The following is a 17,575-nucleotide window of genomic DNA, read 5'->3' as shown; positions in this document are numbered from 1 at the left end:
TTTTTTAAAGCGTTTATTTATTTATTCATGAGAGACACACGGAGAGAGAGGCAGAGACATAGACATTGGGAGAAGCAGGCTCCCCGCGGGGATCCCAGGACCCCGGAATCAAGGCCAAGCCAAAGGCAGACACTCAATCATTGACCCACCCAGGTGCCACCCGTCTTTGAAATTTTTTAAAAATTTGTTTTTTAAATCATTCTAAGAAAATAAGGGGGAATGATGTCATGTTTCTATAAAGTTATGGTGCATTTAGGCAGGGAATTTCGTGTACAGGCATGTTGCTGTCCTTCATGGGCCTTTTATTTTATTTTTTTTTAATTTATTTATGATAGTCACAGAGAGAGAGAGAAAGAGTCAGAGACATAGGCAGAGGGAGAAGCAGGCTCCATGCACGGGAGCCCGACGTAGGATTCGATCCCGGGTCTCCAGGATTGCGCCCTGGGCCAAAGGCAGGCGCCAAACCGCTGCGCTACCCAGGGATCCCCTTCATGTGCCTTTTGAGGGAGGTCAGGCAAAAACAAACTCATTGGCGGCTAGGGAAAGAAACACTGCAGCTGAGCAAGAGCAGCTGCAGAAAAAGGTAGGCAGAAACTTCTTCAACAAGCCCCACTGCATCAGGAGCACTTAGAAAGCAGCCTCTGAAATGTGTGCCCAGAATTCTTTTTTTATTTTATTTTATTTTATTTTTTATTTATTTATGATAGCCACAGAGAGAGAGAGAGAGAGGCAGAGACACAGGCGGAGGGAGAAGCAGGCTCCATGCACCGGGAGCCTGATGTGGGATTCAATCCCGGGTCTGCAGGATCGCGCCCTGGGCCAAAGGCAGGCGCCAAACCGCTGCGCCACCCAGGGATCCCTGTGCCCAGAATTCTGTTCAGATTGATGCCACCGTGCCTCAAGTCTGAGAGCGATCGACTCAGTCTTCGGCTTCGTGGGCCAAGCGTGGGGCTCTGCGTCCACAAACGTGGATCAAGTTCTCACGAAGGGACGGGCCCAGGTCACAGATGAACCGGGCTCCAAAGTCCACGGGCGGTCCCTCTCTCTGGACCCGGACGGCGGCGATCGGGTGGGAGAACTGCCAAAGCTTTCAACCGGCCGGCACTTCCTTGGTTTAAAAAAAAAAAAAAAAAAGTTGGGGGGAGGGGTAGCACTAGGTTCCCAGTTCCCGCAGTGAAGCGACTCCGCGGGTCCCCAGGGAGCCTCGACCCCGGACGAGCCTGAGACACCGAGATGCAGAGACGACTTCCCGGGTTCCTAGAGGGACCGCTACAGGCCCCGTGCACCTCCCGCGGAGGCGGGGCTATGACGTACTTCCGTCCGCGCCGGCCGCGGGGTGCATAGAGGTGTCTGAGCGCTTCGAGCGGTTTCAAATCAGGTGAGCGTCTCGATTCCTGGTTCGCGTGGCGGGCGGGAGAGGGAGCCTATGCCAAAAAGGTTCGGGGAAGGAGAAGTGGGTTGAGCAGCTGTGGCCCCTGGGGAACCCCCGCGGTTCCTCGGAGGAGCCCCGTGCTCTTGCCCAGCCCCAGGGAGTGGAAGCGCTCCCGGGAAAGCCTTTTCATTCTCGCCCCTGGGGCTTCACAAACGAAACTGCCTCGTTCTCAGTCCAGAGCAGTTTTTCTTGTTCTCCCCGAGCCGCGTCGTCTGTTCGTCGGACGCAGGTTGCCGTCTCTCTTACCGTTGCTCTGAAAAGGAAAGTCCGAACTCTGAGCTAATTGATGAGAACACGCCTGAGGGGCTTGGGGACCTTGCGGAGCTTCATTAAAGTCCCGGGTAGCGGCCGATCCTGGAGAGGGAATAGTACCTGTGGGCTTTGTTCAGATTAGAAGGCACATGTACAGCAGGCATCTGCTCGAGTTTGGAAACGCATTTTTACATTAGCATTTATAAATAGTTTGTCGAGAGAAAGGTGATCTGATAGGTGATGTCCTTGGATACTTATGTTATATAAGGAATAATTGAAAAAACTATGAAGAAGAGTGTTACGAGTCAAAAAGCAATTGTTTTCAGGGATTAGAAGGCTACTATGAAGAAAGTACTGTACAGTAGAATTCTGTGCTTCAGTTACCAAATATGCCTGCTTATGAGTTTTCAGGGACACAATGAGTGTGTTAAAGGCGTTCTAGCATTAGTTGGTAAGTACCATTCAGTTGTTAGAATCTGATAATTTGGTTTATTTATGCCTCATTTTGTTCCATAATGGACCTGGGGCACTTTTATAAAAGAGTATAGGTCTTGGGAAATTGGCATAAAAGGCGGGGCGGGGGGGGGGGGGCGGAAACGGAACAACTGGGAACAGGAACAATTCTCTTCTGGTTATAGTTGACCATGAAGGTATGAGCCTCTTGTGCTAAACATTCTAGATAGCCTAAAGAAAGTAGCTCACTGTGAAAACAGTGTGACTTAGTAATTAAAGACTCGTGTTTTCTATCCACTTGCTTTTTATTTTATAAATACTTTATTAAAAATTCAGAAGCTGGGCAGCCTGGGTGGCTCAGCGGTTTAGCGCCACCTCCGGCCCAGGATCGAGTCCCACGTCTGGCCCCTTGCGGGAAGCCTGCTTCTCCCTCTGTGTCTCTGCCTCTCTGTGTGTCCTCCATGAATAAATAAATAAAATATTTTTAATAAATAAAAAAATAAATGAATAATAAAAATTCAGAAGCCTTGACACCTGGCTGGTTCAGTCAGTAGAGCATGCAACTCTTGATCTCGTGGTCATGAGTTGAAGCCCCACATTGGGCATAGAGGTTATGGTCAGTTCCTCAACCAATCAGTAAGTTAAAAAAAGAAAAGAAAAATTCAGAAGCCAAGATCTGGAGGGGATCCGTAAGTAAACCTTTGGGCAATTTCAACATGACCAAATGTGAAATAATTGGCTTTGCTCAGGGGAAGAAAATCAAGACAGAGCATTATCAGATTTTTAAAAAAATCTATGCCAGCCTGAGAGATGGAAGCATTTCGTTGTAGCTTTAATTTTCACGTCTTTTATTATAACTAAGGTTAAGTATCTTTTTGTGGATTTATTATTAAGCTGAGATTTGAAAGACAATAGAAATCTGCCCTGAGAATTGAGCATTGATAGGGCATAGGGAATGAGCACGACAGTGATGAGACAGTTTGAGGAGGCAGAGGCCAGGTTGTGACTTTCATCTGCCAAACAGAGAAATTAATAAAATGGTTGTAAACAGCCGGGTAATATGTGCAGATTTTTATTTGAAACCTCTGCAGGTATTCAACTTTTAATGTGTGAAACTGGTTTTCCAAAAGAAGGAACTTCCAGGGCCAAGGGCACAGGGCCGAGGGCAGGCTGCCCCAAGATGGGGTACTTTAGCATGAAGAGCATTTTGAGTTAAAAGCAGTTGAATCCCAGCAGATTCAGGAAAACCTCTACACCTTCCCCCTCAAGTGCCTGCCTATGCCAGAAAGACAGCTGTTAATGAGATTCTTCTTTACCTAAAAACCTACACAATAAGGCATCCTTTGTTTTGCAAACTTCTCCTCTCACCTTCCTGCTAATATTCTTCCTTATCTTAGTATCCTCAGACCCCTCTCCTTAGCTTAGGTTGTTCTATAAGCCTCCATGTTGCCTGACTGCCTTCATACTTTCATGTCTGTGTGGATTCCCTGTACATACAAAGCTAAATTTGATTTTCTCCTGTTGCATTTTTATTTTTAAGGTAAGCTCTATGCTGAAAGTGGGGCTCAAACTCACAACCCCAAGATCAAGAGTCACATGCTCCTCTAACTGAGCTTCCAGGGTCACCCCCCCCCCATTTTTTAAAAAATAAAAAATAAATTAATAAACCTCTGCTGGTAGCCTTTGAGTCTTGGAATTGGAGTTGCCAAACTGGAAAATGGCCTGTATGATTTCAAAGGAAGAAGAATTTGTCATAATGTTGTCAACTAGTTAAAAGTGTTTGATAAGAGTAAAAGTAAGCATTGTGTTATGTTTGCAGTAGATCTGCTATAAACTTTATTTCATTAGGCCAATATTCTGCTTATTGTTGGTTGAGAGTCAGAAATTAATTATTGCTCCTAGAGACAAAGCAGGCACCTTTAAAAAAATTGTAAAAGAAAAGGCTTCATAACTTTTTTTAAAAAATGTCTAATTAACTCTAAGAATGATGTGCTTCAACATCATAAGTGTTGAAGTTAACAGCTAATATATTTGTCTTTACTACCACTCCGTAATAGAATAGCATTTATCGAAGCTGCTTCCTCCCCCCACTGCCCCATATTTTTAATTTTTTTATTTCATTTCATTATTTTTAAAAGATTTTATTTTATTTTTTAAAGACTTACTTATTTAAGATGTTATTTATTTGACAGAGAGAGAATACAAGCAAGGAGAATGGGAGGAGGAGAAACAGGCTTCCCACTGGGCAGGGAGCCCAATGCAGGGCTGGATCCCATGATCCTGGGATCATGACCTGAGCCAAAGTCAGATGCTTAACCAACTGAGCCACCCAGCTTCCCCTGTTGTAGTTTTGGAATATAGGTGAGGGTTGGTGTAGTGAGGTCCAGAGCCAATGACTAAGAAAGAATTCTTGAGATGTCTTTGATGCAAAATGGTGGTTTTGTTAAAGCAGGGGACAGGACCCTTGGGCTGGAAGAGCTGCTGTCCCAGGCTAGTGAGAGGTGGCTGATTATATACCTGCAAAGTTAGGGGAAGTAAGGAAAAGGGAGATTTGAAAAGGATTTTCATATGCTAAAGAGGACCTTCAAGATACTGGAGGCCTTGCCTCTGTCACGTTAAATGTTTTTCCCTCTAGCTAGGCATTAACATTAAGACATTAGGGACTTTTTTTTTTTTTTTTAAGATTTTATTTATTTATTCATGAGAGAGAGAGAGAGAGAGGCAGAGACACAGGCAGAGGGAGAAGCAGGCTCCATGCAGGGAGCCCGATGTGGGACTCCATCCCCGGACTTCAGGATCACGCCCTGGGCCGAAGGCAGGTGCTAAACTGCTGAGTCACCCAGGGATTCCCAACATTAGGAACTTTCTGAGGAACATCACACACATATCACCCTGGATGTGGGGGGTGGGGGTCATTTGTGGGATGTCAGCTTATGCTTTGTCCTTAGCTAGCCCTCTGTTCTCATCACCCCTATTTATTTTAGAGAGAGAGAGCACATAAGCAGGGGCAGAGGGAGAGGGAGTGCATCTCAAGCAAACTCTTTGCTGAGTGAGGAACCTGATGTGGGACTTAATCACACAACCCTGAGATCATGGCTCCAGCCAAAATTAAGAGTTGGCCATCTAACTGACTGAGCCACCCAGGTGCCCCTAAAGATTTTATTTATTTTATATTTTATTTTATTTTTTTAAGATTTTATTTATTTATTCACGAGTGACCCAGAGAGAGGGAGAGAGAGAGGCAGAGACACAGGAAGAGGGAGAAGCAGGCTCCATGCAGGGAGCTCGACATGGGACTTGATCCCAGGACTCCAGGATCACGCCCTGGGCCTAAGGCAGGTGCTAAACCACTGAGCCACCCAGGGATCCCCCTAAAGATTTTATTTTTAAGTAATTTCTATATCCAATGTGGGGTTTAAACTCATAGCCCAGAAATCAGAGTCACATGCTCTGCTGACTGAGCCAGCCAGGTGCCCCTTGAATGTTTTATTTTAGAATAGTTTAGATTTCTAGAACAGCTCAAAGATAGTACAGAATTCCCATATACCTCTTCTCCAGTTACTGTTAACTGCTTACCTTACTGTGTACATTTGCCACACCCAAGGAACCAACATTGGTATGTTACTATTAATTAAGCTCCACAATTTATTTAAATTGTAGTAGTTTTCCCCTAATATCCTTTTTCTGTTCCAGAATCCCATCTAGGGTACCACATGATATACGTCTTCAAGTCTACTTAGTGTGCCCTGGTCAATGACAGTTTCTCAGGCGTAGTTTGTTTATGATGACCTTGATAGTTTTGAGAAGTGCAGGTCAGGTATTTTATAGAATGTCCCTCAATCTGGGTGTGGAGAAGGGCCACAGAGGTATTGTACCTTTGTTGTCATTATCATTAACATAACCCCTGGTGATGTTATGTCAACCCCTTGGTGACCCAGCTCAGCTAGTGTTTGTCAGGTATCTGCATGGTAGTGCTTCCCTTCAGCTCCTTTCCATTGTCTCCTTGTGGCAGCAAGTTCCTAAGTGCAGCCCAGTGTCCAGGAGTAAGAAGTGAAATCCGCCTTCTTGACAGAAGAATATCTACATAAATAAATTGGCATAATTCTGAGTGGGAGATTTGTCTCTTCTCTGTTTATTCAGGTTCCCCTCCCCCCCCCCTTTTTAAATATAGTGTGGACTCACAGATAAGTTTTAACTATGGTTGTTGTAGCTTATGGCTTTTTCTTTTCCAAGTTGGTTTTTGTATCCCTATGACACGCCCATTGCTTTGTTTTTTAACTTTCTGTCACTACAGCTTGCTCCAGGCTCATTTTATATGCTCCCCAATATAGAATCAACTATTTCTCCATTTTCTAGTAATTTTTACGGGAGAGTGATATTTAGAAACCGAGATTGGGGCTCTGGGTGTGCTGATTGTGGGATGTCATTGCTTCTAAACCTTCACAGCAGACAGAGCTAGGAAATAAATGTCTATATACTAATTCATGTGCACACTCTTACCTAATTCTGTATCTACCTGTAGTAAACTAAGCATGAGTTTATGCTGCCATATTTTTTTAGCTTAAATTTTTACTATTTTTTAAAGCCTGATTTTACAGGTTTTATTGAGTAGCCCCAAAGGTCCATATATCTCATTCTTTCCACAGATATTTAACACTTTTTTAAAACAATTATTTATTTATTTATTTATTTATTTATTTATTTATTTATTTATTTATTTATTTATTTATGATAGACACACAGAGAGAGAGAGAGAGAGAGAGAGAGAGGCAGAGACACAGGAGGAGGGAGAAGCAGGCTCCATGCCGGGAGCCCAGTGTGGGATTCAATCCCGGGTCTCCAGGATCACGCCCTGGGCCAAAGGCAGGCGCTAAACCCCTGCGCCACCCAGGGATCCCTGGTCTGACATATTTTAACAGGATCAGTCTGGCTGCTTGTTGGCAATAGATTGAGGGCCAAGGGCAGAAGCACTTAAGAGGCTCTTTACAATACACTGGGCAAGAAGTGATGGGCTGGGATGACAGTGTTGGAGGTAGTGAGAATTGGTTGAACATTGGATCTCACAGGATTTACTTATGAATTATATGTAGAATGTGAAGGAGGAGTCAGGATAAACAGGTTTTTTGGTCCAAGAAAACAGTGATGGAGTTGCCATTAACTGAGATAAATAGCTGTGAGGGGAATGATGGGGACTACAGTTTTGGACATGTTAAACTTGAGGTATAATTGGACATACTGGTGGCAATATCAAGTAGTAGTTGTTCGTATAGGTCTAGAGTTCGGAAGAGAGGTCCAGGCTGGAGATAAATGGGCAGTTGGGAGTATATAGGTGGTAATTAAAGCCATAGGACTAGATGAAATCTCCAAGGAGAATGAATACAGCAAAGAGGAAGGCGTCCAAGCACCTGGCCCTCCGCTCATTTGTGATCTTACAAAGACATGAATTTGAATTGTGGGCATCTGAGGGAAACTTTCTTTGTAAGCTTTTTTGTTTGCTTGTTTTTGAATAATCTCCACCCAATGTGGGGGTCAAACACAACCCCAAGATCAAGAGTCACACACTCGGGATCCCTGGGTGGCGCAGCGGTTTGGCGCCTGCCTTTGGCCCAGGGCGCGATCCTGGAGACTCGGGATCGAATCCCACGTCGGGCTCCTGGTGCATGGAGCCTGCTTCTCCCTCTGCCTATGTCTCTGCCTCTCTCTCTCTCTCTCTCTCACTGTGTGCCTATCATAAATAAATAAATAAATAAATAAAGAGTCACACACTCTACCAACTGAGCCAGCCAAATGCCCCAACTTTTTTCTTTAATTGTGACTGTGCACATGTTTTGCAGAGGCATTACATGATCTGTGAGTTTGGATATACTCTTCTGGTAATAGATTCACATGAAAGATAGGTCACTCCCTGTTGAATGCCCCCTGTGTTACCAAACTTCTTGGGTCTTGCTGAGTTTCCCAGGCTTGATCCCAGAAACTGAGCAGCCCAAACCTTCTAGTGTCTTTGCTGTTACAGGGATGCCCTTCTCTGGATGGAGTGTGAAATTTTCAAACCAGTTACAAAAAAATATTTCAACACTGCTGAGATCCTACTTAAAGTCATTTCAAATGAATGCTCCTGGCACTACTACATCTGTTATTTTGAGATTATTTAAGCCTTGAGTGCTAGTGCCTTTATTTGAGAAAACTAGGTGATTTGCTCTTGTCTTGGCTCTTTTCAAGTTATCCTGAACTTGGGAGCTCCACCAGTGTATTGATGTGCAGGGCAGCCTTAAGGAATAGGTGGCGCTCATTCTGGTCCACCCTTCAGGACACCTATTGCCGTCTCATAGGATGCTTCAGAATTGAGGTTCAGTAGAGAGGAGTCCCAAGTACTGACATTCCTAGAATTCTGAACTAATTAGCAGCTGATAATTATTGCATTTCTCATAAAAGGTTACATATTGAGGTTCTATTACTAGAATTCCATTTCATATTTCTTAAAAATTACCAGGATTCGTCACAGAAATAACTGAAGGAGAGCATTCATATAAAATGTATGTTTTCGTGATCATTTAAAAAATAAAAATAGTATGTTTTAAATGTGTGTTTACTAAATAGTGAAACTAAATAACAGTATAAAAGCTGTAACGGGATCCCTGGGTGGCTCAGGGGTTAGCGCCGCCTTCAGCACAGGGCATGACCCTGGAGACCCGGGATCGAGTCCTGCGTGGGGTTCCCTGCATGAAGCCTGCTCCTCCCTCTGCCTGTGTCTCTGCCTCTCTCCCTCTCTCGCTCGCTCTTTCTGTCTCATGAATAAATAAAATCCTTAAAAAAAAAAAAAAAAAAAAGCTGTAACATAGATGTATATTTGTGGCAGCAGGTAGGGGGCTCTCTGTGGTCTGGAATTGTTTTTTTGTTTTCTTGCGGGTTTTTTGTTTTGTTTTTGAAGGCCATGAAGTTCTGGCATTAGTAAAACCTATTTTGTTTGTCTTTTTTTTTTTTTTTTTTTTTTAAGATTTTATGTATTTGCTCATGAGAGACAGAGACATTGGCACAGAGAGAAGCAGACTTCTTGCAGGGAGCACAGTGCAGGACTTGATCCTGGCACTGGGATCATGCCCTGAGCTGAAGGTAGATGCTCAACCGCTGAGCCATCCAGGAATCCCTGTTTTGTTTGTCTTTAAAGATATTCTTATTTTCTTTCTTTTTAAATTTTTTTAAAATTATTTATTATTAAAATTTTTTTTAATTTAAATTTTATTTATTTATTTTTTTTAATTTAAATTTTAAAATTAAATTTATTTATTTGACAGAGAGCACAAGCTGGGGGAGCAGGAGAGGGAGAAGCAGGCTCCCCACAGAGCAGGGAGCCCAATTCAGGGCTCAATCCCAGGACCCTAAGATCATGACCTGAGCCAAAGGCAGATGCTTAGCTGACTGAGCCACCCAGACACCCTGATTTTCTGATATAAAAGTAGTAATACCCATTATAGAAAATCTGGGAAATGAAAAAAAGAATTTAAAAAACTGAAATAGTCTATAACTCAGCAATATCACTGTGTTTTATCTTTTTTTCTTTGCTGTAATTGTGGGTCTGCATGTGAGACTTAATATTCAGGTGATAAAAGCCAGATCTGTGGAGAATGACGTGCATGTTAGCCATGAGCATACTCAAGTTTTTAAATGCCTTAGATTTGGATTATCTGTGACTCCTATTTCCTCATCTTCTGTAAGCTATTTGTGCATCCTTTTTATGGTCTCTGCCCTTGTTATCAACATAATTTCATGTAACAAAAACCCACAGAGGATTTTATCTGTTTGGCTCTTTGTTGAGACTGGTGGAGTTCTGCTCTGTTATCCACATCCAGAATGGAACATCTATGTGAGATAACAAGTGCTGCCACAGTTTGGAAACATGCTCAGGAAAGCCAGTCCCAAACATGGAAGATTAATTTATGCAGGTTTCTTTCAGAGTATTTTTAATGACTGCTGATAATTATAGTCTGATTCTGATGTCTCTTTACTCATTTATTTTCCATCTCTCCCACAAACTTGAAAGCTCTGTGGGGGTGGGAATGCATCTGGCTTGTTCATCATTACACTCCCAGCTCCAAGCCCATGGCAGGTGTTCAAGTAAATGTTGAGTGAACGGACTTCACTTTTTTAGCAGATGACCTTTTTAAGAGTACTCTTAATCTAATCACTGATCTCCCACTTGTCTTTCTATGAAACCTAAAGGTGAAAGACATCTAAAAACTTGCATATTCCCTACTCAAAATTGCATCATTTGGGGCACCTGGGTGGCTCAGTCAGTTAAGTGTCTGACTCTGTTTCAGCTCAGGTTATGATCTCAGGGTCATGGGATTGACCCTGCGAGGAGCTCCACCCTCAATGTAGAGTCCACTTGTCTCTCTCCCCTACTCCTTGCATGCTCATATTCTCTCTCTCTCAAATAAATAAATGAGATCTTTGAAAAAAAATTTTTAATTAAATCATTAATTATACTCAATTATTTTAAAATATTCTAGTTAATTCCAACCCTTTAACATGATTCCTGGTTATGCTAACTAGCTCCATCATTTGACTAGCAACCTTTTTAAGTAGAGGATTTGATGTGGGGGTTGAACTCACGAACCTGAGATCAAGAGTCACATGCTCTACTGACTGAGCCAGCCATGTACTCTTGATTTAGATAGGCTGCATTTGGCCTGTAGATATCATGTTGAGATCTCAGGAGTGTAAGATTCTGAAACAGTTTTTGGAGCAAAGTTAATTTAAATATAATTTTAAAATTTATGCCATTATGCACTTTTTATTAGAGTGGAAACAGAATAAAATTAGGATATCCTGAGCTGACTCCTGAATGATTTTGAACAGTAATTTTACATTATGATGGCCATAATTTCCAGTTTCTTGTGCTAAAGGTGTGGCTGTAAAGACCTAAAAAAATCCTCTTTGTAATTCATAGTAACCATATTTTCTTAGGTTTAACGTGTAGCCCTAAAGAACCAGAAACCCAAAGGAACCAGTATTCCTGCTCCACAAAGTCCCATCTTTAGTGAGGCTATTTCTGGAATCTGTGTGATGACCAAGGTTTTGAGCATGGCTGCAGTTCGGGGCCCTCGGCCTCCACAGGTGAGAGGCCCTGTGGTGGTTAAAGATGAGGAAGAAGAGGAAGGGAAGTGCCTTCCTAGCCTCGAGGTGTTCCGCCAGCGCTTCAGGCAGTTTGGGTATCATGACACACCTGGACCCCGGGAGGCCCTGAGCCAGCTCCGGGTGCTCTGCTGCGAGTGGCTGAGGCCCGAGATCCACACCAAGGAGCAGATCCTGGAGCTGCTGGTGCTGGAGCAGTTCCTGACCATCCTGCCCCAGGAGCTCCAGGCTTGGGTACAGGAGCACTGCCCAGAGAGCGCTGAAGAGGCTGTCACTCTCCTAGAAGATCTGGAGCAAGAACTGGATGAGCCAGGACAACAGGTAGGCTGGGAAGACCTTTTATGGTATGAGACTGGGAATACAGCACTCTGGGCAGGACTAAGTTTATCCATCCAATGGGAGTAGCTGAATGGAAGTTTCTGCTTACATCATGTTTCCTGCTATTTTTCTTCTACTGTTCAGTATGGATCTTTAGCCATGGGAAATGAATGATATGGATGTGTTTCCTTTTTCTAGCGCTTGTACATTAGCTCTCCTGAGGTTTTCTTTCATTCAGCAGTTGACCTTTGAACAACACGGGTTAGAGGTGTCAATCCCCTACCCCCAGGACACGTGCATTTGAAAATCCCAATATAACTTTTGATTCCCCCAAAGCTTAACTTCTGAAGAGCCTACTGTTGACTAGAAGCTTTACTAATAACATAGTCAACTAACCCTTATTTTGTATGTTAGATGTATTATATACCACATTCTTAAAATAAAGTAAGCTAGAGAAAGGAAAACATTAAGAAAATCATAAAGAAGAGAAAATACATTTACTATACTGTATGTATCGAAAAAAATGTGTGTGTAAGTGAACCTGTGTCATTCAGACCCGTGTTCAGGGGTCACCTGTAGTTCTGAGATGAGCTGTGCACAAACCCTGCCCTTCCTGGTTGTCTCTAGGTCTCATCTCCTCCAAGTGAACAGCAACAGATGTGGGAGAAGAAGTCCTCTTCAGGAACAGTAAGGTTTCCAAGCAGCACACAGCCCCAGTCTGTGGTGACCAGTCATAAATGTGAAGGTTGGGAGCCCTTATACATCCAGGAGACTGGGGAAGAGCAGAATTTCACCCCAGAGCTGAGGAAGAGTCAAGGTAGGGACTGTCATGTGTGTGCTTGATGCCCCAGGCCTTTGTGGTGGAAGAAACAGAATAATTCTAACTACTGGTTGTGAGGCAGCAGTCCTCCTAGACTGACTTGCCTGGTCCGGCTGCCTGTGCAAAATGAGTGCCTCAGTGCCTGTCCTCCCTAGGTATGTTTCAGCCAGAGTCCTAGCTTGGGGACATGACATATCTTTAAAGGGTTGGTCAGAGTTGAAAAAAGGTATTGTTCACAGGGGTGTGAGAAGTTGAATGAACCAGTGAGAGATGATGCTTATTCATTTGTTAATGACTGAATGAAGAACCTGTTAAAAGCATTGGATTATGTAAAAATGGTCCCTGGTAAATTCAACTTCTCCCTTGTAAGGTTATTTAAAATTTTTAGCTTATTTACTGAGTTACTTATTTCCCACATGTTGTACATGGCAGCTTGAAGAAAAGTCTGTACATGAGACCAAGTGATTGCTTATTACCCAGAGTGGAAAGGGCTTTTAGCTGCTGCTGGTGGCAGGAGGAAAAGAGATGGCAAGTGGAAGGAGAGTGCCAGGGACCAGGAAAGGGGCTGAGAGGAAAGTAACCTTGTTGGCTGAGGCTTCTGTACTCACAAGCCACCAGGTCTCAGGGAGCCCCTGGTTGGGTGTGGATTTCTCTTACTCCCCTTTTCCGTGTATGTAGACAGGTTAGATGGACATGTAAGTGTGGCTGTCCATTGCAGTGCTCTAAAAAAAGATATATTGCTTCAGTCTGATTCTAGCAGAATCAACTTTAGAACTAAGAGTGGTAAGGCATAGCCACTGTAGGTTATGTGCTGGGAATCAAACCCTCCTGGGAGGTGAGCACTTAAATTTAAATTAAAAATGGTCTGCTCTATGGCCATACCACCCTGAACACACCCGATCTTGTCTAAATTAAAAATGATCTGGGACTAGAATGGTCATACGTGGACTGAATGTCCTCTTTTGTTGCTTTTATATTCCACTTCTGGGAGAATGTAGATTTTATGAGCTTGCCATTGGCCTTGTCTCTGTTAATTACCGTTTTTATTTTCTTAATCAGCTTTGACCATTCAGTAATATTTCTTGCTTGTTTCTTCCTGCCCTCTTTATATGAAATTCTTCTTCTGGGAGAGAAAGCTATGTACTTGTCATATCATAATACCTGCAGCTGGGGGGCTCGTGTCAAAGCCTGAACTGTAAACTAGAGCTAGTGGTGACTTCTTTGTATCAGTGTGATATTGTGACCTCTCACTGAGCGATACTTGGTCACCATCCACATCATGTGACGTTTCTATTTCTCCTTCAACAGTTTCTTCTCAGAACACAAAACAACTGACCTGTTTTTGTTCTCCTTGTTTCAGATCGTAAATCGAACACCCAGAATGAAGAATCAACAGATAAGCAGAAAAGTTCTGAAGAATGTCAAGAATTCAAAAGGGATGTTATTCCCATGATTATTGCTAGTAAATGTGAGGCCAGATTAGAAAGGCAGTGGGTAAACCTTGAAAAGGAAAGAGGAACAAAAACTCCTCTCCTAGACAAAGGTTCTAAGAAAGGCAGAGAATTGATTCCTGCTAAACCTGCCCCAGGAGAGAGGCGTTACATATGTGCTGAGTGTGGAAAAGCCTTTAGTAATAGCTCAAATCTTACTAAACACCGGAGAACCCACACTGGGGAGAAACCGTACGTATGCACCAAGTGTGGGAAAGCTTTCAGCCACAGTTCAAACCTCACCCTTCATTACAGAACACACCTGGTGGACCGGCCCTATGACTGTAAGTGTGGGAAAGCCTTTGGTCAGAGCTCAGACCTCCTCAAACATCAGCGCATGCACACTGAAGAGGCGCCATATCAGTGTAAAGATTGTGGAAAAGCTTTCAGTGGTAAAGGCAGCCTCATCCGACACTATCGGATACACACTGGGGAGAAACCTTACCAGTGTAATGAGTGTGGGAAGAGCTTTAGTCAGCATGCAGGCCTTAGCTCCCACCAGAGGCTCCACACTGGAGAAAAGCCATATAAATGTAAGGAGTGTGGGAAAGCCTTTAATCACAGCTCAAATTTTAATAAACATCATAGAATCCATACTGGGGAGAAGCCCTATTGGTGTAATAATTGTGGGAAAACCTTCTGTAGTAAATCAAATCTTTCCAAACACCAGAGAATCCACACTGGAGAGGGCGAGGTGCTTTAACTGTGAGGTATGCTCTCTGGATGGTTTTTGTTTTTTTAAACTTTAGCCTATGGATGCTAGGGAAAAGCCCAGTAACTGAGATATAAACTCTAGTTGTAGATATTGTTTCACTCAACGTCAAGGAGTGCCTGAGGAGTGGGTGCTCAGTGGTAGCACAATGACAAAGAAGTACTGGAGGATGTTGGAGCACTCCTCACTGGCCAGCTTGCTGCGGCCAGGTCCCCTCACTACACTTTGGGTCCCGTAAGTCAGGCCAGCATTGCCTTTTGTATAGTTAAACTGAGTATATCCAGTATAATTAAGGAAGAAACACTGAAACTATTGAACTGTTTTAACATATATTGAAAAGTATGATTTGTAAAGAATTGAGCCATGTAGAATGCAATTTAATCTGATTTGGAATAAACATAACATCTTGTAATGCCTTGGGACTGTTAAAATAAATGGTATGTTGGTTACTGAACTTTATTCTCAAGAGAAGAAACTATTCCTGCTAATTTCAGGTTTTGGGAAATTTGGATTTGGGGTAATTAGAACACAAAGGTGACTTTTGGGAAATCAGGATAGAGCATATAGAGTAGCTGCATCTTGGTCTAGGTTGTGCTTTTTTTTTCCCCCCCATGCATACTGAACACATTTTTTTCATCACTGGGGACATTTGTCAGCTTCATACGCGTTTTGGTTGTGTATATCCTATCTCTGCCAGAGTCTGAAAATCTGACTCAAAAACTTCCTTCTAAATTCCACAACTCAATAATATCCAGCGTGATTCTTTTAAGTCCATCCTGTCTGTTCACTGACTGTAGTCAGGTGAGATCTTCATGTGATCTCCAAGCAAGAAGAGTCTGTTCTACAGCAAGGGGGGAGGGAGATGTGTATGTTAGGTCAGAGGGTTCTGGAGGATTTGGGGCCTGAGGTACTCAAGCACACCTGCCCAGGTGTCCCATCCATCACAATCTGAATCTTTCCCAATCAGGGCCCAGAATTTTGGCACAAGTGATTCGGCAAGGGCTTTGCCTTTAGCGGTCTCTGCAGTTCTGCCACCCTCACAATAAACCCTATTCTGGTTTTCAGGCCAGTCTGCTCTTGCTGCAGGAGATGGGGATCTCTTTAATCCTTCTTGTGGGAGACTTTGGCTTTCACAGCATGCCCTGAAATGATAGTTGGCTGAACTAACCCTATACTTTTCTTTCTTCAAAGCTTGAGAGACAAACTGCAGTCCTGTAATTGCCACTATCCCAATAATGTTTCAAGTTCTAGGACTATTACAGAAGCTAATGCTTCCCTTTCTACCTGCACCTCATCTCCTGCCATAACTAGTGAGAATCTTCATAATTGCCATGGTAGAGCATGCCAGGAGCTATCACTACTGCACTCATTACCAGGCTCTTAATAGCCATCTGACCAGTGAGAGTCCCATCCTGAGGGCTCAGTTTCTAGGGCCACTTCCAGTACCGATGGTTAACAGCTTGGATTTCCCCTAAAGCAGCCTGGGACAAGGGCTTGAGGGCAGATAGTTTAAGGAGAGGACTCAAGCCAAGTATGAGGGATCATGAAGGGAGGGGACGGAAGAAAACCAATAATGGGTGCCTGTGGAGCAGGTGGCTTCTGTAGGCAACTAGTACAAATCTGGGGACCTTCAGAGAACAACAAGAAATGGGGGAAACTGGTGTACTTGAGCTCTGCTCCAATCCCCATGCCCACCTGTGGTTGGGAGGCAGTGCCTGCTTGGCTCCAGGAGAGTGGTTGAGAACCCCTGGTAGACTGGGAAGAAATTGTTCCCAGGGGGCTTTGAGGCTTTGAGGCTTGGTCTGGAGATGTGTTTATCTGAAATTCTAATTAATTTATTTATTTTAGAGATTCTATTTAATCATGAGAGACACACACAGAGAGAGAGAGAGGCACAGGCAGAAGGAGAAGCAGTCTCCATGCAGGGAGCCCGATACGGGACTCAATCCTAGGTCTCCAGGATCACGCCCTGGGTGGAAGGCAGTGCTAAACCACTGAGCCACTTGGGCTGCCCTCAAATTTATTTTTTTAAAAAGATTTTATTTATTCATGAGACACAAAGAGGCAGAGACAGGCAGAGGGAGAAGCAGGCTTCTGGCAGGGAAGCCTGATGTGGAACTCGATCCCAAGACCCCAGGACTCCAGGATCAGGACCTGAGCCAAAGGCAGATCTTAACCACTGAGCCACTGAGGCATCCTTTTCTCAACTTTATAAATTGTAAAATACATAACAAAATTTACCATATAAATTTTAATACACCTTAAAATATATAACATTAAAGACCTAGAGTGGATCCCTGGGTGGCTCAGTGGTTTAGCGCCTGCCTGCCTTTTGCCCAGGGTGTGATCCTGGAGTCCCAGGGTTGAGTTCCACGTCGGGCTCCTTGCATGGAGCCTGCTTCTCCCTCTGCCTGTGTCTCTGCCTCTCTCTCTCTCTCTCTCTGGGTCTCATGAATAAAATCTTAAAAAAAAAAAAAAAAAAAAGACAAACTTTAAGCTTATATTAAGCTAATAGAAAATATCTCACTTCAGGAACACCTGGGTGGCTCAATCGGTTGTTGCTTTGAGAACTATTTACTCTAAATGTCAAGGGAAAATAAGCCATTATAATTACTTAGTTTGAAATGGAGGCTCCTGGATGGGTCAGTCAGTAGACCATGTGACTCTTGATCTCAGGGTCATGAGTCTGAGCCCCACATTGCGGGTAGAGCTTACTTTGAAAAAAAAAATTTTTTTTTAATGAAGACTTACCAATAGAAGATACAGAAGTATACTTGTAGAATTGAGAATTTAAGTAAAACTGTATTGGCATATCAATATTATTTCTTTACAATCAAAATTTTAACAACTACCTTTTTTTATTTCTGTCCAAGAGCAAGTGCCCAGAAATAATATGAAACCTAATATGCATATTTTTCTTTTTCCCTTGCTATGTGGCACCAGTGTTTCTTAGAAAAATAGCCAAT

The 17,575-nt window shown here is 43.2% G+C and overlaps 1 protein-coding gene across 4 annotated transcripts in view; it reads left to right on the top strand.

The window, feature by feature from the left end:
- ZKSCAN1 (zinc finger with KRAB and SCAN domains 1) overlaps positions 1 to 17,575 on the top strand; it is a 62,860-nt gene that overhangs the window by 31,590 nt on the left and 13,695 nt on the right. The window contains exons 1-4 of one of the 4 annotated variants that reach the window (XM_026019540.2): positions 723 to 1,378; positions 11,102 to 11,590; positions 12,215 to 12,404; positions 13,768 to 15,063. In XM_026019540.2, coding sequence (XP_025875325.1) covers positions 11,201 to 11,590; positions 12,215 to 12,404; positions 13,768 to 14,600 — 1,413 coding nt within the window. In that variant the 5' untranslated portion in view covers positions 723 to 1,378; positions 11,102 to 11,200 and the 3' untranslated portion in view covers positions 14,601 to 15,063. Of the gene's footprint in view, positions 1 to 722; positions 1,379 to 9,429; positions 11,591 to 12,214; positions 12,405 to 13,767; positions 15,064 to 17,575 lie in introns of those variants that run through there. The other 3 variants (XM_072753066.1, XM_026019541.2, XM_026019537.2) reach the window with 3 other exon arrangements.

This window comes from Vulpes vulpes, chromosome 3 (assembly GCF_048418805.1).
Source record: "Vulpes vulpes isolate BD-2025 chromosome 3, VulVul3, whole genome shotgun sequence".
Taxonomy (NCBI): Eukaryota; Metazoa; Chordata; class Mammalia; order Carnivora; family Canidae; genus Vulpes; species Vulpes vulpes.
Note: the sequence above shows the minus strand (reverse complement) of the source record. Positions and strands in the feature narration are given on the sequence as shown.